General features: G+C 49.5%; 1 protein-coding gene across 4 annotated transcripts in view; it reads right to left on the reverse strand.

The window, feature by feature from the left end:
* Positions 1 to 1,075: 1,075 nt before the first annotated feature.
* Positions 1,076 to 27,330, reverse strand: part of GALNT15 (polypeptide N-acetylgalactosaminyltransferase 15) — a 46,149-nt gene continuing 19,894 nt past the window's right edge. The window contains exons 2-10 of one of the 4 annotated variants that reach the window (XM_061167265.1): positions 24,313 to 24,482; positions 22,326 to 22,530; positions 18,103 to 18,270; positions 12,812 to 12,929; positions 10,478 to 10,672; positions 9,642 to 9,773; positions 9,170 to 9,274; positions 5,238 to 5,381; positions 1,076 to 3,291 (exon numbers count right to left, since the gene is read on the reverse strand). In XM_061167265.1, the coding sequence (XP_061023248.1) occupies positions 3,145 to 3,291; positions 5,238 to 5,381; positions 9,170 to 9,274; positions 9,642 to 9,773; positions 10,478 to 10,672; positions 12,812 to 12,929; positions 18,103 to 18,270; positions 22,326 to 22,530; positions 24,313 to 24,482 (1,384 nt within the window). In that variant the 3' untranslated portion in view covers positions 1,076 to 3,144. Of the gene's footprint in view, positions 3,292 to 5,237; positions 5,382 to 9,169; positions 9,275 to 9,636; positions 9,774 to 10,477; positions 10,673 to 12,811; positions 12,930 to 18,102; positions 18,271 to 22,325; positions 22,531 to 24,312; positions 24,483 to 27,330 lie in introns of all 4 variants that reach the window. The other 3 variants (XR_009697007.1, XM_061167266.1, XM_061167267.1) reach the window with 3 other exon arrangements.

Raw genomic sequence — 27,330 nt, forward strand, 5'->3', positions numbered from 1 at the left:
GAATCCTGGAAATATCACCTCCTTGGTTATTGTGCTCAACATAATTATTGAAAATATGCCCAAATCAAGGCGTTTGAAGAGTCAGGGCAGGACTTGTAGGTGCTTTGGGCTTTGGCCAAACAAGCTGCATTTCTAACAGAGCCTTTACAGAACAAGCATAAACAGTGTCCACAATATGTAGAGCTGTGCCCATCAGGCAGCCCACGGCAGTGTCCAGATTTAGTGACTGGTCACAGGTCGTTTGGTGCCCAACTGGCTTTTTCATGGCCTCTCAGGGCAAAGCGGAAGGCTCCCCTTGAGGTGGGCATGATAACGTGACCTCCAATGATGTCAAATTCTGGCACAGTGACTGACACACCATCAGCTTGGGCCGGGGGACTGTCTGATGTTCATGGGAGTTGAGATTCTAAGTTGGCCAGTGAGATTAATGCATTGAGACCAAAGAGGAAATAGATCAGGGCCCCTCTGGGGATGACATCTGCTTTTGTTATGAAATAACACAAAGAGTGTTGGACTCTTAACATTGTTGGCTGAAAACTCTCTGTCCCCACAGCAGGACAGCCTCAGGATATCAGGAGAATTTGTGTTGAATAGAAACAAGTCTGAAAGAAGAAGATGGTGGCTGAATCTCTTCTTTCCATGGGATGATGAATCTGTCTAGATCATTACTTACTAATGATGGTGAATTCAATCTTAAAATCCAAACAATAAAGTCTTATAAAATTCAGATGGACAAGTGAAACTCTTGGGAATCAAATCTTCTGATGGCCAGGTTTCTCCACTTTTAAACTGATCATTGTAGATAAAATCAGAACTTAGAGGAGAGGATTTGAATACTATTACTCTATGATGAGGAGAAGTTTGAATTTCTTTGAGAATTAAGTGGAGGCATCTGTTTTGTTTAAATTAAGGGTCTTTAAGTACCAGCCAGGGACTGAGTTGACAGCCATTTCTCTAACAAAGTAATAAATCATGGGGATGGTTAAGGAAGCAAGGAACACCACATTCTTGCTTTGTTCAACCAATTAAGCAATAAGCCATCTGGGTCCTTTTGCAAATTACTGTCAAACACAACTTATACGATTCAATTCAGCCTTTCATTTAATTATATTAATTTATTCCAGCAACTTTAAATACCAAACAATGCCAATACCAATGTTCATTGGTAAAACAGAAGTCTAGTTTAGCTTTTATTTTTTTAACTATTAACACTCTTCCCAAGGTTGTCATCTGAGAATTTTTAGCTCTGTCTCAGCCTCAGGATATTAGGAGAATTTGTGTTGAACATAAACAAGTCTGAAAGAAGAAGATGGTGGCTGAATCTCTTCTTTCCATGGGATGATGAATCTGTCTAGATCAGTGCTATCCAATAGGCGTGTTTTCATGATGGAAGGTGCTATTATCTATGCTGTCCAACACAGTGGCTCTTGAGTACTTGAAATGTGGCCAGTACCACTGAGAAACAGAGCCTAAATTTTCTTTAATTTTAATGAATTTATGTTTAGATAGCCACATGTGGCCAGTGGCTCTTTGCCCAGGTCTAGAGTGTATTCTGAGGAAGGAAAAATACAGTGTGCCGTTAACTTCAACAGGTAGAGAAGAGATGCATAGTTATGAGGGATATTTTTTGGAAACCCTCAGTGTTTGTTATCTGAAACACACTGTATCCTGAGACAGCCCAGAGGAGATCAGCATCTTTGAGGGGAGATTTATAAGCTGACCGTGTGAAGAGGGAACTCCATCTGGAAGAGAAATGGGCACCACCTCTTCTTAATCGCAGAACCAACCCCACTCAACAACCCTTAAGTCCCATCTAGATGGGCCAAGTCACAGCAACAGAGCCATCTGGCTTTCACCAGCATGGACTCTGCCCTGATGAAGATGTGTTCTTCCTGTGGCTGAATGTTCAGATGTGGGCCCCTTTGGGGATAACCAGACATTTCCTGGGGGCTCAGACCCAGCCCTTTCAACCTCATGGACATCAACACCCCACTCTAGTTCCTCTCAAAGGAATTTTGACTCAGATGCTGGCATTTCCCTCCCAGGGAGATTTGCCTCTTTGCAAAAGTTGCTTGTTCTGATCCCATCAACGCAAGCCTGGTAACAGGACATCAGGAGTTTCTCAATTGTACACACTTCCTTTTAGTGGGAGCATTCAGTTTAAGCTGACCCAACACCAATGACTATAGAGAAGCGTATTACATGAGAATCTGATTATCGTTAATCTAGCTAGAGAATAGTGAGGGCAAGGGTGAATGGAGGTAGAAAGTCCCAAGAAAATTCTCATGAACATGAAAACATCTTATTCCAGGTCTACTGACTCTTTGCAGTTGCTAGGCTGAGCTGAAAATTGGGCAAAAGTCTCTGTAATACTATTTTCTCTGAGTAGCTTACTTCCTTCATCTGAGCTATGGTTCAACCAATGAACGTGAAATTTGTCTCATAAGCTTATTCTAAAGTTTTTGGATGTCAGAACTTTGCACCTTCTTCACACTTTAATTTTATGGTTGTCAATACAGACAGTCCAAGGAAAGGCAGTCTAGAATAAATTGATCAGTAGGAATTATGTATCCTGAAGATGTTGTCAGGCCTCTTTCCTTTGTTGTTGGTGTTTAGTTGCTGAGTTGTGTCCAACTCTTTATGACCCCATGGACTACAGCCTGCCAGGCTCCCCTGTCCATGGAATTTTCCAGGCAAGAATACTGGAGTGGGTTGCTATTTCCTTCTCCAGGGGATCATCCCAACCCAGGGACAGAACCCACTTCTCCTGCATTGGCAGGTGGATCCTTTACTGCTGAGCCACCAGAGAAGACCCTTCTTTCCTTAATCAGAGATAAAAGAAATGGTATACTGCTCAGTAGGGGGGAAAAAAAAAACAAGAATCTTCTGTACCATGCTATGATCATCTACCAGTGATGAAGACAGTGAGACAATGGGTCCATATTTTTTGTCTAAAACAGACAGTGGGCTGTGAAATAAAGGGCAGGAAGAAAAGACGTTCCGTATTCATTCATGGAGCTTGCATCTCTGTTTTTGCCACTGCACACACGTAAAGGGCCTGCTTCATAAAAGGCACATGCTGCTGCAGTTCCCTGGAGTTGAACTGCGATGGCCACGCTTCTGTGTTCCTTCTGAGGGTGGCGTTCACCGTTCATCCACGGTGCTGACGTTGTCAAATCGCCACAGCTGGCTGGCTTTTCCATCACACTCACGCAAGTACAGATCTTTATTGTTTTCCTGCGCCACAGCTTCCAAGCATTTCCCAGAGAGAATGTGAACAATCATTCCATTCTGAAAGGAGAGAAGAAAAAGAAAAAAAAAGAAAGAAAACCAGTTGGACCCTCACAATCAGTCAGCAAAGAAAGAAATATCTTCAATTTGTGCTAGTCATTAAGAGAATGATAAAAGTGTTGTCAACCGGCCTGATAGGGAATTGGAGTATTCTGGTTACTATATAATATAATATATGCAGCCCTAAGTTTCCCAGGTGGCTCAGAGGTAAAGAATCCACCTGCCAAGCAGCAGACACAGGTTGGATCCCTGGATCAGGAAGATCCCCTGGAGAAGGGAATGGCAACCCACTCCAGTATCCTTGCCTGGGAATTCCCATGGACAGAGGAGCCTGGTGGGTGATGGTCCATGGGGTTGCAAAAGAGTCAGACACAACTTCGCAGCTAAACAACAGCAACAACGGTATGTAACACAAAACGCCCCACCTTAACCATTTTTAAGTGTAAAATGTATTCGTGTTAAGTATATTCACATTGTGATGAAACAGATCTCCAGAACTTTCTCTTCTTTCAAAACGGAAACTCAATACCCGTTAAATGACAACTTCCCTTTCCCTCCTTCCTGTTGTGCCAGGTAACTACCATTCTATCTTCTGTTTGTATGAATCTGACTTCTCTATACACCTCATATTAAGTGTAATCATATAGCATTTGTCTTTTTGTGACCGGCTTATTTCATTTAGAATAATGTCTTCAAGTTTCATCCATGTTGAAGCAAATGACAGGATTTCCTTCTTAAGATGGAATAACAGTCCATTGTATGTACATAGCATATTTGGTTTATTCATTTATCAATCACTGGATTCTTGGGTTGCTTCTGCCTCTTGACTATTGTGAATAATGTTGCTATGAACAGTACCTCATTTCTTTTTATGGCTGAATAAGAATACTTTTTTAAAGCCTTACTTTTTAATGCCTGAAAGATGCTGGGTATATCTTAGTCACTAATCTTTTACACATTATGCTTAAATGCTGTTTCTAAATCTATCTTATCCAGAGGCCTTGCTTAGAACGATCCTTTGTGATCATTCATAAAGGGCCTTAATTTGGTTTCTAAGAATTCCTTGAGCACGTGTGGCCCCCTGAGCCCTGGGTTTCCTTGTCACCAAAGCCCCAAGAGCTTTGTTCTCAACACTTATTGTGAGTTCAGCTTAAGTCTTACACTATATGATTTTCCTCTTTCACAGCCTGCTTTAAGAGCGCTGAGGCATGGAGTTCTGCTTAGTTATTTAACCTCCCTTATTTCCAAGCAAAAGGTGAAGATAAGACATTTTAAAAAGATGTGTGTATTAATTTTTTTTTTTCATGTACTTATACCCTAGCTCACGTCAGAAGGGATTTGAGGTGAAGGAAAAACAATGTACAGACAGTTGTTAATACTGTTTCCTTCCAATCCTTAAACTGCTCACTCTGTCTAAATACTTAGACTCCTCCTATTTCCTCTTATGGATGCTAACCTCTGGAAAGGAGCTAGAGCCTCTCTCTGGGTAATGGGAATTAAATTCTTACGAAAATGATGAAATGCTCAGCATGAAATTAGCCAAGGAAGAAAGTACGATTGATGCCATCATCTATTTGATTGTGGAACAGGAGGCAGGCCTTTCCTCTGCTCCTAAAAGCACACCACCAGTGGGGTTTGACAGCCTCTGTAACACGCCCCACAGTCCTACTCGAGGCCTAAAGCTGATAAACTTTACAGCCAGGGGGTCTCCTCTTTCCAGGGCATGAAGACCAGAGCGACACAGAGACTGATAAATTAGCACCTTTCCGGATGCTGGCGGATAACTGGGCTGCAAGGCTGGCTTCACCACCCCCTGAGGCCTTAGTGCCAGGCCGCTAAGTTCAGCCACAGGGACACAGGCTTGTGTGGTAAGACATGACCTCTCGGAAGAGCCAGACAGGTGCCCGCCAGCGGCCTCGCGAGCTCCTCCTGGGTGGGCCACTCACCTCCTGATGGTCCCAGTGCTGCTGGTGAACGGCAGGGGCCCCCTCAGTGCAGTTCTGGAGAATCACCTGCTCTCCCCTGACGTCAAAGCACAGGTGCCGTGGGCCGCCGTAGCGGATGGCGTGCCGGCCCATGTGCTCCAGGCGCTGGGACAGAGGAACGGCCGTCAGCACAGCTAAAAGGAGACCCTGCCCAAAGCTGGACGAGGGGAGGAGAGCTCACCGCAACAGGGCTGAGGTCTGGGGGCAAGCCTCAGATTCCGCAGGAGTCAGCAAGACCCCGTCTCATTGTCAGGTCCACAGATAGCATGCTGCACTAGCTCTGACCTCTGACACCGCCTCACTCCAGTTTCCGTGGCATTCATATTTATACATTCTGAGAGTTTCCTCCTTTATTCTATTTATTGCAACATAGGCGAAGCCATCGGTCTTCCCTCATAGCTCAGTTGGTAAAGAATCCGCCCACCATGCAGGAGACCCCGGTTCAATTCCCAGGTCAGGAAGATCCCCTGCAGAAGGGATCGGCTACCCACTCTAGTATTCCTGGGCTTCCCTGGTGGCTCAGCTGGTAAAGAATCTGCCTGCAAAGCGGGAGACCTGGGTTTGATCCCTGGGTTGGGAAGATCCCCTGGAGAAGGGAAAGGCAACTCACTCCAGTCTTCCGGCCTGGAGAATCCCATGGACAGTATAGCCCACAGGGTCGCAAAGAGTCAGACACGACTGAGTGACTTTCGCTTTCCTTTCAGGTGAAGCAATGAAGGATGCCCTGTGTTTTGTGAGGGTCTCTGGAGATTTCTCTTTGCTATAAACTTAGTTCCTTATACATAAAAGAGTGTGTTTCTTCTTATTCTTAGTATAGTAGATGGTGGTTTCAGCTTAGCTAGTTCACAATTTTTCTGGATACAGAAGCCGTTGCTAATCCCCACCTCCCCACCAAGAATCTTGGTGGTGGTTTAGTCGCTAAGTCGTGTCCAATTCTTGTGACCCCAGGGACTGGGAACCTACCAGGCTCCTCTGTCCATGGGATTCCCCAGGCAAGAATACTAGAGTGGGTTGCCATTTCCTTCTCCAGGGGATCTTCTGGACCCAGGAATTGAACCCAGGTCTCCTGCATTGCAGGCAGATTCTTTACCGACTGAACTACAAGGGAAGCCCAAGAATCTTAACTAACTCCAAAACTCCAAAACATTCCTCTTGCATGAGGGAGTCTATTATCCCTACTTGCAGGTGAGGAAACCAAGACTCTGAGAGGTTAAGAAGGCTGCCTGATGTCACACAGCCAGAAGGTGAGGTGCTTCCACTGTCATAAGGCCTCCATTACCGCTTTCTTTCTGTCCTCTGGGCTGGGAGTGAGTGCCTCTGGGTGTGTTCTAGAACACTGGTAGACAGTAAAACCGGAAGGGGACAAAGGGATCCTGATTCCCTGCTTCCTCCAGGCCCAGGGCCTTCCCCTGCGGTCCTAGAGCCTTGCTGGTCCTGCCTTCAGGGCTGGACCCTCCAAAGCGTTTTCCTGGCTTTGGCCCCAGGCTCTCGGGGGCTTATCTGACTCGTTCCATCAGTATCTCCAGGAACTCACACTTTGTTGTTCGTTTTTAATAGAGGCCTTTGAGATAGAACAGCTTAATGCAACAGCCCCATCCCAGGCTGAAAGCAGAGAGGTTTGGGCTAGACTTTCTAGGTTATCATCCAAGCTGTGAAAAGAAGTGAATCCCCCCAACCCTCAGCCATAGTCACAGAGGCATCCCATTACCTGGGCAGGTATTTGTGTGATAGGAATTTGAAGAGAAGAAATGCCCTCACACAGAAGGAGCCCTTCCTCATAAGACAGGACCCCACATGATGCTGGAAGCACCATCTGCCTCTCGATCCTCCCCCTCACTCGGCACCGATCTCCTAGTCCATCCTGCTGGCCACATGCACCCACGAGCAGGACCTCAGGGTCAAGGAGACCCTCCCCGTGTGGGAGAACCTGCCGGTCATGCTCATCATCTCCCTTAGGCCGCCCCTCGGGTCATAAGCTGGAGAAGGAAATGGCAACCCACTCCAATATTCTTGCCTAGAGAATCCCACAGACAGAGGAGCCTGGTGGGCTGCTGTCCATCGGGTCGCACAGAGTCGGACACGACTGAAGCGACTTAGCAGCAGCGGGTCATAAGCTTCTGTTGTCACAGGGCAGCCCGCCCTTCCGGCTACCCTGGGCTCCAGCCTCGCTGCGGAGGGAGCCCCCAGGAATCTGAGGACGGTCTCCAGCATGCCCGCCCCAGAAGAGCTGTTCCCCTCCCTTCCCCAGGGGCTTTTCCACCCTCTGCCTCCCTTCTGACTGTGGAGTGCAAGCCCTTCTCCCAGAGGAAGGAGTTTCACAGACCACATGCTCGGTGCATGGGGAGTGAAGACGCTGCTCTGAGACCTGCAGCCGATGATCCAGCTGGGTGACCCCTCCTCTGGCAAGTGGGGTGGGGGCCGCTGAGGCCATGAGGCTGTCTGCCCAAACCCAGCCCTCTCTCCCCATCACACACACACACACACACACACACACACACAAACACGGCTCTTGTGTTACACTGAGAGACTCCTCTGGCCTGGAAGTCTTGGTCCCCAGAGATCCACATTAAATGCCTGAAAGACACAGCGTATCTACGCGGGCAAGACTCAGCGCCAGCAGCCTGGAGTCTCAGGAACACAGTCACGAGTCTCGGGTTTGTTGCACCGATGTAAAGGGGGGACGTTTTCTGGAGTCTCCTCGCTTGCTCAGGGCTTCTGTGCCTTTAGCACCTGCTTGGTGACCAACTGTCCCCGTCTCTGGTTTTAGTTGGCTAATGGTCTTGAACTGGTCTTGAACTGGTTTCAAAAAGGTGCCCTGGTAGGAATTTGCCTGCACATAAGTTTTCTTTGATCTCTGATTATAGATTTTTAATTTAAATGATGAACTTTTCCATTTTGTAAATAAGTTCATTTGCATCATCTTTTAGATTCCACACACAAGAGACATCTTATGATATTTGTCTTTCTCTGTCTGAGTTACTTCACTTAGTATGTTTACAAAACAGGAACAGACCCACATAGAGAGAAGATAAACTTATGGTTACCAAAGGGGAAAAAGGGTGGGGGGAACAGATAAATTAGGAGTTTGGGATTAGCAGACACAAACTACTACATACAAAATAGATAAACAGCAAGGCCCTACTGTATAGCACAGGGAGCTATATTCAATATCCTGTAATAAGCTACAACAGGAAAGAACCCGAAAAAGAACATAAATAGGTATATATGTAGAACTGAATCACTTTGTTATACACCAGAGGCTAACACAACATTGTAGATCAACTAACTACACTCCAATGAAAAGAAAAAGAGGACATTCCCTAGCAGGGCAGAGGTTGGGATTCCACACTTCCCCTGTAGGGGGCATGGGTTTGATCCCTAGTTGGGGAAGATCCTGCATACTGTGAGGCTTGGCCAGTAAATAATTTTTTTTTTTTTAATGGGAGTCTTTTCCATGAATTCTGGATTTCCAGTGTCTTTTATGTTTTTGGATGATCTTGTAATACTGGATCCGCTTCCACACAAGACAAGAGACATGCATGCGGCCGGGGCAGGCGCACCTCTCCGCTCCCACTGCCCCTTACCCTCCGGGATTCTGGAGACACCTGCTTTGGTCGCCCCGGGCTAGCCACCCTCCAGGCCCCCGTTTCCTTATCTGTCAGCTGAACGCACTGGCTAAACAGCCTGGCCCTTCCCCTGGAGCTCAGAGGCTCGCCTTCTCTGACGGCTCCACATCTAGGCTAGGAGCTGGGGACAGGTTGGGGGGGACGGGTCACAAGAGTGGGGGACCAGGCAGTCACGGACGGGGGACCCGGGAAAGGAGAGGCCCCCAGAGGAAGAGAGGGGCATCCCGGCAAAGACCCCCCAGCGGTCTGGGAGCGCTGGCCACCCACCTGCTGCTGCTGGGCGTCGCTGCAAGGGGCCAGCACCACGGCGCAGCCCGGAGCGGCCCCTTCCGCCGCGCAGTCGGCGCAGAAGCCCAGTCCCGTGTTGTGGAGCTGTAAGCAGACACACGCAGGGGTGAATCCCGCCCTCCGCGCGAAGACGCCCTCTGTCGGCCGCGTTCCCCTCCTTCACTCTCTACGGTGGCGCTCAAGGCCCACGATCGGGCTGTAGAATCGAGGGAGGTCAAGCTCAAGCCAGCGATCCTGAGAGCCGGGCCTCCTGAAGGACGTGGAAGCACCCCAGGGCGAGGGGCCCCGCGGTGGGTTACGGCCCAGCCCAGCCATTCCCCGCAGGGAGGCCCCGCTGGGCTGGGCCTGGGTGCCCGGGGCGGTGGGAGAGCCTCTGAACCCAGGCCCTGGCTGCGGAAGCCGCTCGGCCCCGTTTCCTCCTCCTCTGCCCTTTGTCTCTCTCATGCCTTGCCTTTCCGGAGAACCTGGGCCTGCGTTCCAGTGGGTACAGCTCGGGGTAGACGTTGGCCAGAAACCAGTGGAAGGTCCGGCAGCCCAGCCTCCTCTGCAGCTGCTGACGCTCCATGCAGTCCGGCTTCCCAGCCTGGGGAGGGGGAGACACAGGCGGCAGCCCTGAGAAAGTGGCTTTACATCACAGCTCACGCGGGGGAGGGACCGGGGATCTGGGAGGAGGCTGAGGGATGTGGGACCGCACACGTCACTGTGAGCCGCGTCCCACGCCAAACAGTATTCACATGTCCTGCCATCAGAACAGTGCTGAGTGGTCATGGACCAGTTGAAAATGCCCTGTTTGTGGACATTTAATCAAGTGTTTGAAAGGTTTATTTTTCTGGGCCTTTGGCGGGAGGTCCTTTACATTTACTTTTATGCTTCTATTTGTTTAACGTCTTGGGGTAATTGCGTAGCCTTGAACATTTTCCCTGGGATGAAAGGGCCCTCAGGGACCCATCTCAGCAATTACGCCCCGCCCAGTCTCTCCTCTGGGCCCAGGGTGATCGGTCGCAGCCTTAAATGTGATGACAGACCCTGCCCCACAGACATCAGGGGATTCAAGGCCAGGACCGGCTGTGACTGCCACCCCCTCCAACTCCCCCCGCCCCCCAGAGATGCTGGGAGAGACAGAGGACAACTCCACCGGGAGGGGGAGCCCCTTGAGAGGGCCCCCATGGAAGTACCCACTGGAAGCTTCTGTCTGCCCTTCAAGGCGGAGGGGAGGTACTCCTGGCCCAGCCTCCAGCTGGGGGAGCCCTGGGTGGGCCCAGAAGCCTCTGCTGGGCTCCCCCTTACCTTGCTCAGGGACAAGGCCTCTGGACTGTGCCTGTAGAAAGTTTCTTTGAAGGAGCCCAGCCAGGTCTCAGCGATGCGGACCTTGTTCTGCAGGGTGGCCTCCCGCTCACGCTGGGAGTGGGCATCTTCATTTCGGTAGAGGTGCCCCACGCGGGAACAGGGAAGGATTTCCACGGAGCCCCCACAGAGCCAAGTCTGCCAGGAAAGGAGAAAACTCACACCTCTGTGCTCCTCTCCAGAGACATGGGACACGAGGGGCCCTGGGAGGGGATGGCAAAATGTCTGGGACGTACCGAGTGCAGAATGACGCTAGTTCTCAGGATGGAATAGAGTTTCCTGATCTGAGAGTTCTGGGCCGGGGGGTGAGGGACAAGGTGGGGAGAACAAGGGTGGTGGTCCCCGGCCGGGACCTGTGGGTTGAGGGGTCACACCCCTGCAACAATGGGAAACAGTGGAAACTGTGGCAGACTTTATTTTCTTGGGCTCCAAAATCACTGCAAATGGTGATTGCAGCCATGAAATTAAAAGACGCTTACTCCTTGGAAGAAAAGTTATGACCAACCTAGACAGCATATTCAAAATGTCAACAAAGGTCTGTCTAGTCAAGGCTATGGTCTTTCCAGTGGTCATGTATGGATGTGAGAGTTGGACTATAAAGAAAGCTGAGCACTGAAGAATTGATGCTTTTGAACTGTGGTGTTGGAGAAGACTCTTGAGAGTCCCTTGGACTGCAAGGAGATCCAACCAGTCCATCCCAAAGGAACTCGGTCCTGGGTATTCATTGGAGGGACCGATGTTGAAGCTGAAACTCCAATACTTAGGCCACCTGATGTGAAGAACTGACTCATTTGAAAAGACCCTGATGCAGGGAAAGACTGAAGGCGGGAGGAGAAGGGGACGACAGAGGATGAGATAGTTAGATGGCACCACCGACTCGATAGACATGAGTTTGAGTAAGCTCTGGGAGTTGGTGATGGACAGGGAGGCCTGGCCTGCTGCAGTCCATGGGGTCGCAGAGTCGGACACAGCTGAGAGACTGAACTGAACCCCTGCAACTGCCTGAATGTCCCTGCCCCGCTCCTGAAACAAATGCCCAGATTCAGCACTTAGAGGATGCATCTGTGCTGTTAACACCTGGACTCTCCCAAGGCTGCTTCCTGAGGGGAAAGGGAACCCCTAGTGGCCAGGGAATCTCTAAAAGCTTGTGAAGTCTGCTGCAAAGTTACCAGAAGCCATCTGGGTGGAGATCAAAGCAAGCTTTCCTCAAACAGAGTCTTTCCTACTTTTAGGACTTTCTTTGCTCTCCACTCACTCCTACTCCCAAATGCCTAGAGTTCGTCTGACAAGAAGTGTCTTATTCCCTACTTGGGAACAAAGAGGAAAGCAAAAACCTGCCTCAGATAGGCAGAACATGAACCAAAAGACATCAAGAAGGCAAACCATGGTCTTTCCAAACTGGGTGCCAAGGCACCCCAGGGTGCCAGAGCAAACTCAGATGGCTGAGTGGGCTATTTTCAACATTCAGGAGAAACAGAATGACACCTGTTGGAAGTTCTGCAAACTGATTTCAACCTCAGATTGCTGTACTTTCAATGCTGTTTGTCTTCTCTGGGTTGGGTTTTCAGGGGTTGCTGCAGTGAAAAAGCAAGCTAGAAATCAATGAGAAACAGGAAATGCGGGTGGAGGGTCCGATCTGATCCAAGGCTTGAGAAATTGAGTGGTGCGCAGTGGGGCTACACTGTTTGGACAAATGCTCATTAAGTTGTTTGGTGGTGGTTTAGTTGCCAAGTCGTGTCCGACTCTTGTGACCCCATGGACAGAGGAGCCTGGCAGGCTATAGCCCATGGGATTCTCCAGGCAAGAATACTGGAGTGGGTGGCCATTTCCTTCTGCAGGGGATCTTTCCAACCCAGGAATTGAACCCAGGTCTCCTGCATTGTAGGCGGATTCTTTACCAACTGAGCTACAGGGGAAGCCCCATTAAGTTGTTTGGATCAAACGAAGCACACAGAACTGTGTGGTATTTGCTCCGGCCAGTGGGCACGGTGAAAACTCTCCAGGGGCTAAGTCTGCTGGCCTCGGAGGACGTCTAGGAAGCTCTGTGTCAGGCGGAGATGGCTGAAGACACGCCCTTTCCTACAAGCGGACTCAAGTGGGTTCAGGAGGGAGGCTGTGCTGAAGCCAAGAGAGAGGCCAGAGGGACAGAAAGCAGGGTGGGACACCCCCTGGATGATGTCTCTGTGTTTGTCTGAAGCCTCATCCTTGACCTCCAAGCTGTGACCCCATCCATGGCTCCAGAGATACCTCCCAGGCCTCCTGCGGCCCAGGGCATACCTTGAGAGACAGCTCGAGGTTTTCGCCTCCCTGCAGTGACAGGAGAGGGTCGTACGCTCCGGTGTTTTGGAAGTAATGTCGGTCCATGGCCACCACCCCGCCAGGCACCACGGGGCTCCTGGGAAGAGAGGGAGGGAACAGACCGCAGTTCAGAACCCGGAGCGCCTGGGGGTGGGCATGGCAGGTGGGGGTGCTCCAGGAGCCCAGAGAGTGGACTTGGGGCTCAGTCAGACCTCAGGGCTTTTAATTGCAAGACTGGGGCCAAGCGAGCATGTCACAAGTTCTGGTGTTTCATGAAAAGAGAGTGCTGGCTGCCTGGACCTTTTATACCCCTTGGACTCTGCTCCTTCAGGGAGGGCCCCCTCTCTGGTGAGGTCTTTGGAAAGAAGACCTTGGTTAAAATAAGGTGCCCCGAGGCCAGCAGCCCCAGGCCTGGACCAGAGGGACCAGCAGGCCTCTTCCTGCCCTCACTCTTGACCTCACACTCTTATCTGCTTCACGAGCACGCACCCCCTAAGACGAATGCTGCAGGGACTCTGGAATAGGTAGGTCCCCAGATGCTCTGGGGGAAATACACGTGCTTTAAAAACACAGAAAGCTGGAATCCCTAAGTGAGGGAATTAAGATGACAGCAACATCCTTTAGAAGAGCTTACCTGAGAAGGACAGAGCCAGAGGCTTCAGAATCAAAATCGCTTCATTCAAAAGAGTACACATTTCAATATGGCCAAACTCTGGGTGTGCCTCAGGGGTGGATGACTCAGAGTTCAGATTTTTTAAATTACTAAGACAATAGTTTTACGTGAACAAAATTACTGACATTTGACATATTAAAAATATGAAGTTACACCACAATAAAAACCAGTAGTGTAATTCTTTCCAGTTTTACCACTTACAATTTGTAAGATCTTGGATGACATAGATGACCACTCTGGGCTCAATTTCATCACCTCTAATTGGGGACAATAATGGAGTTTTGGGGAACTCAAAGAAATGTCACGTAAAGTACATCTGCTTGCCAAAACCCAAAGATCTCTGAAAATCAAGTGCTTTTTCATGATGCCTTTGGCAGCAAGCCCTGCCCTGAACTGACACGGGTATCTGTATAGCCTTTATGTACCTGGCAATGACAGACTGTATTTCAAACTTGTCTTTAAAACACAGCAGGGCAGAGCTATGAAGAGCATTGTGGCAGGAGACTGGCCTCCAAGTTTAACCTTGGATCTACCACTTAACAACTTAATGCAATTGGGCAACCTCTGGAGAGTTCATTTCTAATTTAACCTCTGTGTACCTACATTTTCACATGTGTGAAATGGGACTAATAGTAATTACTACCAGTAACTGCTTCACAGAATCATGTGCGTGCTAAGTCACTTCAGTCGTGTCAGACTCTGCGTGACCCTATGGACTGAAGCCCACCAGGCTCCTCTGTCCATGGGATTCTCCAGGCAAGAAAACGAGTGGTTGCCATACCCTCCTCCAGGGGATCTTCATGACCCAGGGATCCAACCTGTGTCTCTTAGGTCTCCTGCATTGGAAGGCAGGTTCTTTACCACTGAGCCAGCTGATATGTATAATACGTTTATAGCATTAACTAAGCACATGTTCAATAAATATCACTTAATACTGTCATTTGCAAATGTACAAATGATGATATCCTTTCTGGAATTTTCTTGGCATCTGTATATAGTCAGTACCCAACCTCATCCTAATTCCACTTTCATGCTCTGATGAGAGAGGCCATGCAGTCAGAGTACCCAGGGTGGGGAAGACACAGTTAGAAATGTATGAACGAAAAAAAAAAAAAGAAATGTATGAACGAGTGTAAAAAGAGATGTGGGCCCTTCACGGGGAGCCTGAGGCCTCCACAGGGGCCGGGCAGCAGCTGGGTCTCAGGGAAGGAGCAGCCGCCCCGGGCGAAGGTGACTGGGCTCTCTCTGGCTGGAACTTTGGCCAATGGTAGGTCAAACTGGGTGGGTCAAGGTGACTGCAGTGACCTTGGGCATCAGAGAGACCCTGAGGCCTAAAAGAAGGTTCCAGAGAGGACTGGTGCCTGGAGTCAAGGAGCCTTTGCCTCAGGTTGGGCAGAGGTCCTCTGAGGAGTCTGTTCTCTTGAATGGAATCCCTTCGCTTCGGCTGGAGCAGAATACATTGCTCCCTCAGGCAGGCCCCTCTCTTAACTCTCTGGGGACGCACCTATCCAGCACTCCTCATAATGCTGAGATCTACCATCCTCCCACACCATAACTCAGAGAGGTCCAGAAACTTCTCTTTCAATTCTTTGGGTTCACAGCCCTCAGTAGAGTGTATGGCATGAAACAGGGGCTCAGGAGATGCTGACAGGCCAGTAATGAAGTTAGAATTAGCTTTCTGTGCTTCCAGGATGCACGCCTATGACGGAAGGAGGTAAAACATATCTGGTTCTGCACCCCACCCCTTACACCTGCATCTTAGTTCCATGACCCTTCCCCACTGGGAATACGAGGCCTGAGGTTGGTATGGGCCTGTTCTAGACTGAATGTCTGTGTCCCTCCCAAATCCACATGTCAAAGCCCTAACCCGCAGTGTATTGGATTTGGAGATGGGGCCTCTGAAGAAGTAATTAAGGCTAAATGAGATCCTGCAACATAAGAAAATAAATCTCATGTTGATTAAGCCATCCAATCTGTGGTTTTTTGTTGTGACTGCTGAGCTGGCTACAACGTGGCCCCAAAGCCAAGAACAGAGACAATAGACTCTGAGTTTTCAAGTCTAATGGCAAAGCTGCAGTCTAGGCCTAAGGTGAGGGCTCATCCTCGCAGAGCCAGGATTTTCTATGTCCAAACTAGATAAGATCCTCCAGCCTTCAGCGAGAAGAGACAGCCCATGGGGAGACCAAGACACAAAGATTCAGGTAGATCCCCGAGAAGGACCTGGTATCCACCTTGACACCTTCAGGGCAATTCCAGGAGGAGGGGGATCCCTTGCTTGTTGTTTGGGGACCAGAGAGCAGAGGGCGCATGGCCCACCTCCCAGCTGGCTGCCCTGGGAGTTCAGACCCCCCAGATGGCCCTTGGCCCTAGGAGATAGGGTCTAGGTGGTGCCCGGGCAGGCAGGTGGTAGGTGCAGCTCCTTAGAGGCTCCCGGAGCATCAGCACGCCAGGGTGGGCCGGAAGAAGATGTGGGACCTCGGCAGATGCCATGTGGAGGGTGCAGGCCAGCGGGACCCACGTGCCAGCCCCCATCTATGGCCACAGCCGGTGAAAGCACACACATCATGGTGAACCCAACACAAGACAGCCAGAGCCTGACGTGGAGCACGTCTTCCCCACCAGCATCCCCCACGGAAGCCTGGAGCCCAGAGTCCACCCCAGAGGGACGGGAGGGTGGACACGCCTGGATGACAGATCTAATGACGAGGTGGCTAAGCTATCACTGAACCTGTCTAATTTGTCCCGAAGTTTTCTGCCATTAGCAGACAGGGATCAAGAGAGAAATTACTTAAATTCAGTTAGTAGAAAATAAAAAGATACTTTTTACATTTCTAATCTTGGTGGCTTAGGTCAGCTGCTAGAGTCACACACCCTCGGGTAGACACTTGGAAGTCCTGTTTGTGACTAATGCCTCACTCTGTGTCCATAGCCTACGCACACGGAAACAACTTGGGTGATTGCTTGGTGTTGGGCAGGTCAACGGTGGCAGAATCCTTGTTCCTTGGGCTCTGTCTACAATGTGACATTGACCCCACTGTGAGTTAGGGCCACGTCTCCCTCCTGGGAATCTAGGGGGCCTGCGGCTGTGGAAGAAGTGACCCGGGGTGACCTCTGAGACTTGCTTATTAAAGGGGGTACATACTCTGAAACATCACGATAAGTGGGAGAAGCCAGACACAAGAGGTCACTTATTGTGTGAGCCCCTTGGTGTAAAATATCCAGAACTGGTAAATCCATGGAGACAGACAGTGGATTGGGGATTGCTAGCAGCTGGAGAAAGGGGACAATGGGAGGCAACAAGGAAGGGATTTTCCTTTAGAAAAAGGGAAATGTTTGGGAGCTATAAAGAGGCAATGGTTGCTCAGCATTGTGAATATACTGAATTGTTCACTTAGAAATGGTTCATTTTATATTATATGAATTTCGTCTCAATACGTTATTTTCTTAATTGGGTAGGAGATTACAGCTTGCTTTGCCTGAGTCTTCTGGGACCCTTGCTGTCTGAAACCAGTGCTAGGGTGTAGGAAGCCCCAGGGAACCCGCCTGCAGTGATCTCATGGAGAGAACAGGGAAGAAGCTCCCACTGGGTCCCAGTGATGGCCAGCATCAGACTCTGGGGAATCCTGCCCCGAGCTGTTGAGTCATTTCCAGCCAGTCTAGTCTAGTTGAGGCTGGTCCTGCTGAGGCCCCAGACACCACAGAGCAAACAGCCAACATCACTACTCCTTTCAGAATTCACAACCCAGAGTCCAGGCTCTGAATAAAAGTTCCTCCACACCCTAAAGTTTGGATGGTTTGTTACACAGCAGAAGCTCTCTAGAACATTGACTAGGTTTTAAACATAACATATCCTATGTTAAACATAGGCTATTTGCCTAAAAGTCAAACTCGTGAGAAGCGAACCATAAAGCTGGACATATATTGAGGCTTCCAGTTTCTTAGCATTTACCTAGCTGAATTCTTCCCTTTTACCAAGAAAGCATCTGAGCCCTGGGAAACTCCAGAGTTTCCTGGTGAGACAGAGCTGGATTGAGACCCCAGATAAGATGCTTCCGCTTCCTACTTCCATGGTCTGGAAACTTCGCCGGACTCCACTCATATAACAATGTGAGGACAATAACACCCATCCCTGAGTGTCTGACAGTTTCTGCATGCTTCTCATATATTAGCTCACTGAAACCTCACAGCCTCCCTAGAAGGTAAGTACCATTGTGATCCCCAGCTTATTGATTAGGTAACTTGCTACAAGCTCCAATATTGATGCTCCAATACTTTGGCCACCTGATGCAAAGAGCTGGCTCACTGGAAAAGACCCTGATGCTGGGAAAGATTGAGGGCAGGAAGAGAAGGGGATGACAGAGGATGAGATGGTTGGATGGCATCACCAACTCGATGGGCATGAGTTTGAGTAAGCTCCGGGAGTTGGTGATGGACAGGGAGGCCTGCGTGCTGCGGTCCATGGGGTTGCAGAGAGTCAGACACGACTGAACAACTGAACTGAATTGCATTGAACCTGGTAGGAGAGGGGGAGAGCCCGGATTGGCCCGAGCCCGCATGGGGGAGGCAGCGGCAAAGCTGGCCGGGGGAGGAGCCTCACCTGATGGGACTGACAGGAGAAGTGAGGGCCCTTCTCTCGCGCTCCGGCAAAGGCTCCCAGTGGAAATCCAGCTTCCAGTCCAACACTCCTCGCTGCTGGTCCTCAGAGGGGTAATACTGCAAAGTCTTCCCGTCAATCACATCCAGGACGGGAGACACCACCCTGCTCCTGGAAGGAACCGTGAGATCAGAGAAGCAAGACACACATTCCACTTGCTGGGGGCGCAGAAATATCATCTAGCCAGCAGCCTCCTAAGTGGCAACCACCACCCACGCGGCCACTGGGCACCTAAAACACCAGGTGTCTGAACCGAGATGCGGTGTGAGTGTGAGGCTCACACTGCGTTGAGAAGACTTAGTATGAAAAGTGGTGTGCCCATCTCAGTAATTATAGTATGGATCACATGTGGAAATGACAATATTTTGGACATACTGGGTTTCCTAAAACACTTTGTTGAAATTAATATCATCTGTCTCTTTATTTTGCAATGGGACTGCTAGAAATGTTTACGTTACACCTGTGGTTCCTGAACAGCGCTGTTCTAGAAAATACATTTTTCCACAGGGAGTTGGGGGCCCATTTCATTAAAGACTATCCCTGCCCCTTTCTTTAAAAATCTCTCTGTTCAATAAAAAAAAGTACAAATACACACACCACACACCACGTACACACACACACACACACACACACACACACACACCCTCTCTGGACAAAACTGAGAGACAGAAGAACAGTGACCTAGGCTCAGCTCTGCCACTAATGCGCGGTGTGATCTTGAGATAGCTGTTGTGCCTCTCTGGTTCTTAGCTTCCTCATTTGTCAGATGGGAGGTGGAACTACTTCCCAGAAAGCTCTTTCTTTCTCAGCTGTAATGCTCTAGGACTATGGCTCTTGACTTCTTTGGAGGTCTTTGATTCCTTTGAGAATCATGAGAAAATAATCGATCCCTCCTCAGAAAAATAATCGTATGCACATATACAAAATATTGTGTACAACTGCAGAGGGCTCATGGGTCCCTGCTCTAGGGTCTGGTTCTGGTTCCTACCTGGATCATGAAACTTGGTTGTCTTGGGAAACCAGGATTGTCAAGCCCCATAAGTCTCCTTGATGTTAAAGCATGTGTGTGTGTGCGCACGCGCGCACATGCATGCACGTGCACACGTGCGTGTATATGAGTTCATGGTGTCTCTCAGCAAAGTCCTGCAACTAGATTTACTTGTTCATTTACTGTAGCTGTTGGCATTGTATTTCATCCCAGTTTTTTTGCACAGACTGGGACTACATGATCTCAGAGAGAGCCCTATGGGAAATCAGTACAGATTTCAGTACAGGTTGGAAACCCTGCCTTTTGACGCATCACTCAGGTATACCAGCAGCTGCCCTCCACCTAGTCATATCTCAGTCACATTTTTTCCCTGGCCTCTCATGACAGTTTCTTCTAAAAACTGTACCTTGGAATGAGTTAGGCATGAACTCAGGGGTTACCCAGTTAGACTGGTAAGAAAAGTCTTAGACTGGCTGGCAATTACCAGTCTAAGAAAAGGAATATTCCTGGGAAAGAGATGCCAGCCATGCTGTTTACACTCCCATCGGTTTCCATCCACCTCAGAGATGGCCGGGGCTGGCTCAGAGACGGCCGGGGCTGGCACGAGCCCAGCCCATGTGGAGAGGGCCAGGGTGGTCCTGGAATTCAAAGATCTGCTTTAATCTGTGGCCTCCAGTGACTGGCCTTGGCATGAAGGGTTATGGGGTTTATATTTACAGCAAGGATCTTGATACATTTTCCCCGCCTTCTGGAAGGTAATGGTAACTTAATACCTCTGGCCCCCACCACTTTGGAGCACGATGCATTGACCTAAGGAAACTGAGGAGTACGGGCAAGGATTTCAGGAGGACCCCTCCCAGGTTTGCTTACTGTTGAATGAGCTGTCCAGAGGGGATGGATTTGGCAACTGGCAGAGCATTTTGTAGAATTTCAGAATCAAGAGCCAGGGAAGCAGTGTGGCTGAATTCTGAAGAATCCCATCAAGTCTGTGCCATCTTAGTAATTGTAACAGGACAAGAAAGGAAACTGCATTCAAGTGTCTACACCATCAATTTGTCCCAGAGCTTTTAGCTGTGTCCTTCTTGATAAAAAGTTGTACATCCCTTTTCATCAGAGAATGATCACCCTAAAGTTTCTCTTTTTGCTGTCTCGCTGGAGGCTCAGGGTCATATGTAAATCTCGTTTCTAATAACTGTATTACCCCCAGTTTCCAACACCATCTTTTACTTTCTGAAGTCTTCTCGAACTTCTATTTTAGCCAGTTACATAAGTGATTCATCATAAGCCTCTGAATACATTTTGGGTAAAGATGAAGATTAAAATGTCAATGAATGAAATGAGAGATGTTTCCTTATTTTGGTTTTTATTCCCATGGGCCAGAGCGGCTACTTGGTCAGGGCTGAATTAGGAAGACACTGGAGTGGAGGGACTTGAAAAGGAGTGATTAAAAAAAAAAGTCATACTTAGCTTTGTTTTTCAAATCTACAGATGTATCTGGAGTTCTTGGAATTCACTTAGGGCAAAATAGCAAAGCTTCCCTGTCTGACTTGGAAGGAGTGAGGAAAGGACTCTCTCCACCATCCTGTCACTTGTGAACTGAGTTTTAACTCACAGGCAGACTTGAGGTCAATCCTCTCCTAAGCCTTTCTAAGCTCTAGGTAGTCAAGCATTTGGGTTTCAATGGAGCCGTCAACAAACACCAACTAACTGAAATACGTGAGGTCAACCAAGGCACCACTGTCCAGAGAGCCAAAAGCTGACTGCAGCTGCAAACTCATCCACCAAACTTTTACCACAAGAAGGAAGGACCCTAGTTTAGCTGACCACTCTTTGTTTTTCCCCTGGACCTGACTGTTCCTCTTGCTCTATGATGTAGAAAGTCATTCTGGAAGCTCATGCAAATTCTCGGTGTTTGTGGGAAGTGTCTTATACTGAGAAGCAAGAAGCTCTAAGCCTCTCTTCCCAGAGCTTTGCTGCTCAGGTGCAACCCCAAGACTGACGCTGGCCCTCCCAGGACCCTGTCTGCTGAGGCAGGCAGAGTAGGAGAGGGGCTGAGAGCTTCCCTGGGGCCACAGACCGGAGGAAGGCAGCTCACTCTGCAGGGCTGGAGGCATCTTAATCCCTTGCTGCTCCTCAACACACACACACACACACACACACACACACATGCACACACGTACATGCACACACATGGGATTCTTCAGACTGCCTTCCATCACTTAAGCCCTCCAATATGGAGCGGCCTAAACCTCAGCTGAGTACTAGGTGACCTTGAAAACTAGGTGACCTTGAGAACCAGATGACCCTGAGAACTAGATGACCTCAAGAACTAAGTGACCTTGGGATCTAGACGAACTTGAGAACTAGGTGACCTTGAGGACTAGGTGATCTTGAGAACTATATGGCCTTGAGAAATAGGTGACCTTGAGAACTGGATGACCTTGAGGACTGGATGACCTTGAGAACTAGGCATCCCTTTTGGGTGCTTTTGATTTGTTAATGTAGGTTCATCAATTGTAACAATTTTATCACTCTGGTGGAAGATGTTGACAACAGGGAAGGCTATGCACGTGTGGAGGCAGAGGATATATGAGAAATCTCTGTAACTTCCTCTCAATTTTGGGCTTCCCTCGTAGCTTAGTTGGTAAAGACTCTGCCTGCAGTGCAGGAGACCCGGGTTTGATTCCTGACTCGGGAAGATCCCCTAGAGCAGGAAAGGGCAATCCACTACAGCATCCTTGCCTCTCAATTTTGCTGTGTACCAAAGTTTGTTCTAATAATAGAGTCTATTTAAAAAAAAATAGAATGAAGACATCCCAGACCCTGCCCTTTGACCAGTGATCCAGGAGCTCTTTTGAAACTATAAAGTGATTCACACATATTTTTAAAAAAGAACTACATGTCCCTAAGGCAGGAGCCTGGACCAGTCTTCAAGTGGGAAACAGCATGGTCAGGCTCCTGAGCCAGGAACACCCCTAAGAGGGGGGTTTGCCCCTTTGCCCTTGGAGATCTCCCTTTTCCTCTGGCCATGACCCTTCCTCCCCGGCCTGGGCACTGGAGCTGCAGTTGGCTCAGGCAGTGGTGGCAGGGGAGGGGGCTGTGTTCTGTGAGTGGCTGAGGCTGTAGACCATTTTTCCCTCTCCCGCCTCCTGCTCTACAGCCCCCGGTAGTGAGTTACCTGTCACCAGCTATTCTGGCCAGAAGGGGCTCCAGCCAGCCCGGCTGGCACTCGCAGTGGGTGTCCATGAAGACCAGCACGTCCCCGGTGGCCCTGGCAGCCCCCAGCATCCGGGCCCTGCTGGCACCCAGTCTCCTGTTGCTCCTGAGCAACTTCACCCCCTCCAACCGGGCCACGTGCTCGCTGAGAGCCATCTTGAGTTGTCCTGGAGTCGACAGGGTGGTGGTCAGTGAGGTCATGGGATGCCACAGCCCCCGAGAGTGCGATGACCATCACTGGGATCATCGCCAACAGGCTGCTCTTGGGAGCGGTGGTGAGCGTCACCTACATTACCAGGTGGTTGTTGCTAAGATACGAGAGGCATTGTTCCTTTGGGTGGATCGGGGCTCTCTCTGGTAAAAACCAGGACAAATGGCATTGTGAAGCTAGAAGAGAAGAGAACGTGCTCACATTCTCCAAAGGCAGCAGCGAGGTTGCAGCAGACACTGCTGGTACCCCGCTCAGATGCCCTGGGACCCCTCTTTCTGGTTTGGTTTGCAGGTGCCCAGCTGCTGGGGGTTGGCTGCTAACTGAAGTCCCCATCCTTCCCTGGAGACGTGCCCCAGGGGACGTCCTGTGAGCCTCTCCTGCAAGTAGCAGGGAGTTGGGCAGAATGCCACCCCTCACCCCAGGTGGGTGGTGGGTGGTTGGCAATGACCGACCGCTGCCTGAATACCAAACCCACTCTTTGCCTCAAGGCAAGACAGATGCTGAGGTGCATCTGGGGACGGGCTGTGGCTGAACTTCACCTGACACCGAATCTTAGCTCAACTCCCTCTGCCTCCTCCTGCTTTCCCTGCTCCCCTAGAGTGCTCCCCTGAGAGCACCGGCCCACCCCCCAATAAACATACACATGAGTCCCCATCTCAGGCTCTGCTTCCAGCATACCTGACCTAAGACACAGGGGTCAAGGAAGTTAAAGACAGAAGGTCCGTTGTAGGCGGCCCCCAGGAAGGTGGCACTGGCCAGAGAGGTCTTAACTTTAGTGGTGGGGAGTGAGCAATGCCGCAGTGAAGAGAAAATGGGAGGCTAGAGACTGAGAGCAAAAGTCTACACGTTCTTTCAGGAATGACAATCCTATAGAGGATACAGGTCGAGAGAAGCTTTTTAGGCTTTGTATTCAAGATCAGGTTTGATTCCTGGGTTGGGAGGATCCTCTGGAGAAGGGATAGGCTACCCACTCCAGGATTCTTGGGCTTCCCTGGGGGCTCAGCTGATAAAGAATTTGCCTGCGACTCGGAAGACCTGGGTTGGGACGATTCCCTAGAGGAGGGCTTGGCAACCCACTCCAGTATTCTTGCCTAGAGAATCCCATGGACAGAGAAGCCTGGCGGGCTACAGTCCATGAGGTTGCAAAGAGTTGGACACGATTGAGCGACTAAGCATAGCACTGCACAGTCAAGATCAGAAAAACTGTGCCAATGGACAGGTGTGAGTGCGCCCAGGTGAGGAAACTAGCAGAGATGGGAAGACCACCGGACAGTCATCCTTCAGAGTCGGGGTGAGGGCGTTGGTTCCAGGAGTCCCCCCACCCACCGCAGACATCAAAATCTGCAGGTGCTCTAGTGCTCAAGTCCCTTACATAAAAGGTCAGTACAAGGGACCTCCCTGCCGGTCCAGTGGTTAGGACTCCACACTTCCAATATAGCGGTGCAGGACTAAGATCCCACATGCCGTGCAGTGCGGTCAAAAAAACCAACAACGAGAGGGCAGCACAGTCACTCTCGAGCTGCTGGTTCCGCGCCTGCGGCAAGTATCACACCCTGTGGGTATCACAGTGGGGCGGAGCCTCTGGGGCTCTTCCCGGATGAGTCTCCTGCGCCCGAATCCCCGTCTGCGGGACCGCTTCCGGGAACCCCGTCTACACAAGCTCCAAACCCCAGTCTGTCCAGGGAGCCCCCCAGGGTCCAAGCCCTCCCGAAAGAGCCTGGAGGAAGCCCGCGGCCACCTTGCTGGCTGAGGTCGTCCACCAGGACGATCTCCTTCAGAAAGGCCTTGGGCGCCGTGTCCAGGATGCTGTGCACGGTCCTCAGAAGGGTGGACCAGGCCTCGTCGTGGAAGCAGAGGACGACGCTGGCGGTGGGCAGGCTGTCCGTGGGCGGCGGCTGCTGCAGGCACCTGCAGGGAGGAGAGGCAGGATGTGAGCGGAAGGGGAGCCTCAGCTGGGGCGGCGCCTGCCAGTGACTCTCCTTCCAACTCGATGGCTCTCTCCCTGGGTCTTCTCAGAATTTCACTAAGGAGAATCCATTACACAGAAGTACTGTCCAACTCAATGGCTCTCTCCCTGGGTTTTCTCAGAATTTCCACTAAAGAGAACCCATTATGCCCTCACAGATGTGCTGTCCACTGTCTCCCAGGCCTTGGATTCCAAGAACTGATTTACAGTGTTTATCCTTGCCTCTCCCCTAGCAGCTGAGCGGTATTACCACCATTTCTCAGCAGACGACTGTCCTAATCTGTAAAATGGAAATGAATGACAAGATCACCCACCTCTTAGAGCTGGTGCGAGGCCCTAACAGGACAAGATACACAGTAAGTGTCCTGTCAACATGAAAGATCGTCTGTTTAAGAGCAAGGACACTATTTTCTTTATTTTTGTATTCCTACAATCTAGCATAGCATCTGACACAATACATGTTAATTTTTATTTCACTCTATGTGTATCCTTTGCCCTAAAGTGGGTCTCTTGCAGGCAGCATTATTGTGGGTTCTTGTTTTTGTTTTTTTTCAACCCTCTTTGCCACGCTATATCTTTTAGATGTGGCACATTTAGAGGCACATTTAGCCCACTGGCATTTAAGGTAATTATTGACAGACATGTATTTATTGTCATTTTAAACCTTGTTTTCCCATTGATTTCATATTTCTTCCTTGTCCTTTTCCATCTTGTGGTTGGATGATTTTCTTTTGTATTAAGCTTATATTCTTTGCTTCTTGGTTTTTGTGGACTTATTGTATATTTTAGATTTTTGGTCACTCTGTTTTTCAAGTACATTAATCCCTTCCTATATCTTCTTGTATTAGACTGGTAGTCATATAGGTTCAAACACATTCTAGAAAAAAGAACTAGAGTATTTTCTTAAATACTATGAGTATTTTCTTACTCATCCCCCACATTTGATGATTTTGATGATTTTATGATTTTACATCTTCAGATTCATCCCTTTGCTGTTCATTGTGGTTGTCATCACTTTCAGAGAAAAAAATTGTCTTTTTTTTTTTTAATCTGTGTACTGGTTTATTTACATGATTTACCTTCCAATTATAATTTTCTCCTTCCTATAGATTCTTACTTATTTTCTATTTAGAGAAGACCTTGCAATATTTCCTTTGGGGTAGGTTTAGTATTGCTCTATTCTTTTTGTTTTTGCTTGTCTGAGACATTCTTTACTTGTCCCTCTATTCTAAATGATAGTCTTGCTGGGTAGAGTAACCTAGGTTGCAATTTTTTCCCTTTCAGGACTTTGTAAATGTCTTGCCTCTCCCGTGTGGCCTGCAGCTTTTCTATAGAGAAATCAGCTGATGGCCTTTTAGGGGTTCCCTTGTCATCCTCTCTTTAACTTTTGTCATTTTAATTATCATCTGTCTTGGTGTAGACCTGTGTCTGTTCAGATGACTCACAGGTGCTGACTTTACAAAGCCAGGGGCAGGGGTGTAAATCCATGGTGCGCACAACTGAAGGGAGAGAAAATTCAGCCCTGCTTCCCAAGTAGTGTGGCCCCTGGGGCTCAGCTGTGGTTTTATCTACCCTTCTGCACGTGGGCAGCCTGTGGCATCTGCTGCTGAGCCCCTGAGCGGTGGCTGGGGTGCACTCCCTAGGAGCCCACGGAGGTAGGGTCAGTGTCTGGAGACAGCGGATGCTATAGTGACCCTGCCCTTGGCACGCTACTTAGCAATGGTGCGTTGCTACTGTGGAGGGCTGGGCTTCTTCCAAGAATACCCCTTGTTGAGCTGGGTCATGCTCCAGGCCCTTCAGGCTACCTCTGAGCAGCCAGCACCATTCCTCTCCCCAGGCCAGGCCTCTGAACTCCGAGTCTCAGCACCCAGCCCTGGTCTGTAGCAGCAGACTTGTGTCTCAGACTGGGTGCCCAGGCTGGTGGCTGGACTGTCCATGCAGGCCTCTCTGCTCTGTCTGCTGCGGACTGGTGGCTGGGCTCACCTCTGAGCCTCTGAAGCTCCGTTTCTGAGCTCCCCACTGGTGAAGGGGCTTCCCAGAGTTCAGGAACATTTCCTCTTTTCAGCTCCCTCCCAGAGACCCAGGAGATGTCCCACTTACCCCCTTCCCCCCTTTCATCCTACCCAGTTGCATGGAAACCTTTCTTGTCCTTTCAGGAGTTTGAGATCTTCTGTTGGGTCCAGGAAGGAGGTGCTCTGTGAGAACTGCCCCGCCTGTAGATGTGTTTTTGATGTATTCGTAGAAGGAAGTGAGTTCCACGTTCTTCTACTCTGCCATCTTGATCAGAGCTCTCTACATGCTAATTATTATTATGATTAATATTATAATTATTATTGAAGAAGGGGCAAGGATTGAACCTTTGGGAGCAGTAACAACATGCCAGATGCTGTGTCAAGCCCTTTATGCACATTACTGCCTGTTGAGTCTGTGGGTTGGACCATCTCACCCCACTTTACAGATGAAGAAACTGAGGCCCAGAGGGAACAAGGATCATCAAAGCCACATGATCAGTGATTGGCAGAGCTGGATATTACACCTTCACAGCAGTCACACCCTTTCCCCTTTGCTGGTTTGTGACTGGACCAATGGGTGTGTGTGTGTGTGTGTGTGTGTGTGTGTGTGTGTGTGTGTGTGTGATGGTGTGATTGCTGCCGGGAGATTCTTAGGTTCCCACTTTCCTCTCCAGGTGAAGAGAATGCTCTGCTCTATGTTTGCTGAGCATGGGGTCTGTGAGGACTCTGAGTGAATCCACAGTGGAAAGAACTCTAATAACACCCTGACCCATAAAGC

Source organism: Dama dama, chromosome 19 (genome assembly GCF_033118175.1).
Source record: "Dama dama isolate Ldn47 chromosome 19, ASM3311817v1, whole genome shotgun sequence".
Taxonomy (NCBI): Eukaryota; Metazoa; Chordata; class Mammalia; order Artiodactyla; family Cervidae; genus Dama; species Dama dama.